The following is a 2368-nucleotide window of genomic DNA, read 5'->3' as shown; positions in this document are numbered from 1 at the left end:
GATCCCAAGATGATGTTATTAGATCAGAGTTGTTAATAAACTGAACAGATGATATATTTTCTTTGTGACCTTTTAATGTCATGATTGGTGGCTGTTAAAATGTCGTAAATATAATAAATATTGAATAAAATATTAAAGAAAGTACTTACCATAATTTTTGTTTCGGATTTTAGTTTTTTGGCAGGTTTATCAGCAGGCTCATAATTTGGATCTAGTTAAGTTTTAGCAATTATTAAATTAATGGAAGAGTATAATGTTATTATACAATATCGGTATAATGAATATTATATTTTTAAACAAAAATAAAAATAAAGAATACAATTTTTTAATATTATTTTATTATTTATACATTTAAATGAGGGTCACCAGCCCGCTAACTCGAACACTTCCACAAACCTTAATTAAATCTCCCTTCTAAAATTCCTTGATGAGATCAAATCTAAATTAAAGCCCCTTATCTCTCTCCTTACCACCGTCCTCTCAAGTCTCATTAGCACTAACAATGCCAAATAATAACGCCACATCTCACTCTCTTCTCATCCTTAATTGGATGGAAACGATGAACCCAGAAGGAAACTAAACGTACCTGGTGTCGTGATCTACTTAATTTAAATATGTATGTACCCCTACTTCCCCTTTGCATTATATTTAATCTCATTCTCTCATACTTGCACACTTAAAATAAACTCCTACCCTTAAGTGCATCCAATGGGTGGCTTCTTATATCCTGTTCTTTCAAGCCATGTCCTCTCCTCCATCACATACGCTTATTGTAAAATAATAATTACAGATAGTGTATTTAGTAATAAATTTAAAAAAAAATTATACATTTAAAATTTGGATTAAAACTGATTCGATACAATTTTAATCAGTTTTAAATTTTTAGTTCATTAAAATTTAAAAGTTATTTGTGTTTAAAACTTGATTTATCACACTCTTGTTTTATGTCAACTAAATATAAAAAAGTTAAATCTTGATATTACCTGATGACCAAATTTTCAACATAGTGTCCCATCCACCAGTAGCAAATCTAGTTGAATCTGGACTAACACTTATACATTCAACCGATCTTTCATGTCCACGGCCAATTTGTAAACAATTGGTAGTTCCTTTCTTTATATCCCAATCCCAAACTCTAATTGATTGATCCTGAGAACCACTAAAAGTAATAAAATAATAATGATTATTACCTTCGAAAATTCTTAATTAGGTATATGTAGAATTATTAAAACTATGATTAAATAGGTATTTAACATTTAACATAGGCGTGTTCAGACTTTGGTGGCTGAAGGGGCACAACAAATTCTTATAGTCTGCCGGGGGGGCCAGTGCCCACCCGGCCCCTCCCGTAAACACGCCTATGACATTTATTTATTTATTTATTTAAGTTTTAAACAGGCCAGGCCCAATTACATACATAATAATAATAACAACAATCGATCGTTAAAGTAATATACATAAACAGAATAATTATAGAGAAAAACAAAAGAGGTACAATATTAATTATTATACATACATATTATTTAACATACTTATGGCTATGAATTAACAAGTAAGGAATTACAATAATTTTTGAATGAGTTGAAGTTTGGTGATATGAACAGATCGATATTTAATTTATTTATAGTTTTCATAATTCTATGATGGGGAGTATTGCTTGCGTAATTAGTTACTTCTGTGTTTAGATAGAAAGTGTTTTTAGACCGGGAGTTACGAATAGGGGTATGGAAGGAGAAGCGACTTAGGAACTCAGGACAGTCTATATTTCCTGAAAAAAGTTTATACGAAAAGTACAAATCTAATCGCAGACGACGTTGTTCAAGTGTTTCGAGGTTGAGAATTGTTAGTAGTGGAGTATATGAAGAATGGGGTTCTCTGATTATGGAACATTTAAATGAAAGGAAACGTAGGAATTTTTGTTGAATTTTTTCAATGATTTGCTTATGACCCGATTGATATGGAGACCATATTATTTGACCTGTTAACAATGTTGGTAATATGACTGTCAAATTTAAGTTTAGGATCGAAATAAATACCGAGGTCTTTAATAGCCCCCATAGTCCGAAGAAGTGTTTCACCATTAAGGTTGTAATCAAATGAAGAAATAACTCGAGCTCTGGAAAATGTCATTATCTGACATTTCTTAGTATTCAGAGTAAAATTATTGTTAATGCACCACTCATAGAGAGTATTTAAATCGAGCTGAAGTAAATCAGAATCATTCTGATTATCAACTATACGGAATAACTTCATATCATCGGCAAACATTAATTTAGTGCAATTATGGAAATGAATGTCATTAATAAAATAAGATATATTGGTGCTAAATGGGACCCTTGAGGACTCTGATGTACACGATTGGAATGAC

At 31.0% G+C, this 2368-nt stretch overlaps 1 protein-coding gene across 1 annotated transcript in view; it reads right to left on the bottom strand.

The window, feature by feature from the left end:
* Window positions 1-2368, bottom strand: part of LOC100159258 (ribosome biogenesis protein WDR12 homolog) — a 5242-nt gene that overhangs the window by 734 nt on the left and 2140 nt on the right. Inside the window, exons 5-7 of the mRNA XM_001947603.4 lie at window positions 984-1159; window positions 150-211; window positions 1-91 (exon numbers count right to left, since the gene is read on the bottom strand). Of these exons, the coding sequence (XP_001947638.1) occupies window positions 1-91; window positions 150-211; window positions 984-1159 (329 nt within the window). The remainder of the gene's footprint in view (window positions 92-149; window positions 212-983; window positions 1160-2368) is intronic.

Source organism: Acyrthosiphon pisum, chromosome A1 (genome assembly GCF_005508785.2).
Source record: "Acyrthosiphon pisum isolate AL4f chromosome A1, pea_aphid_22Mar2018_4r6ur, whole genome shotgun sequence".
Lineage (NCBI taxonomy): Eukaryota > Metazoa > Arthropoda > Insecta > Hemiptera > Aphididae > Acyrthosiphon > Acyrthosiphon pisum.
The sequence above is the reverse complement of the archived record's forward strand: the minus strand, read 5'-3'. Positions and strand labels throughout refer to the sequence as shown.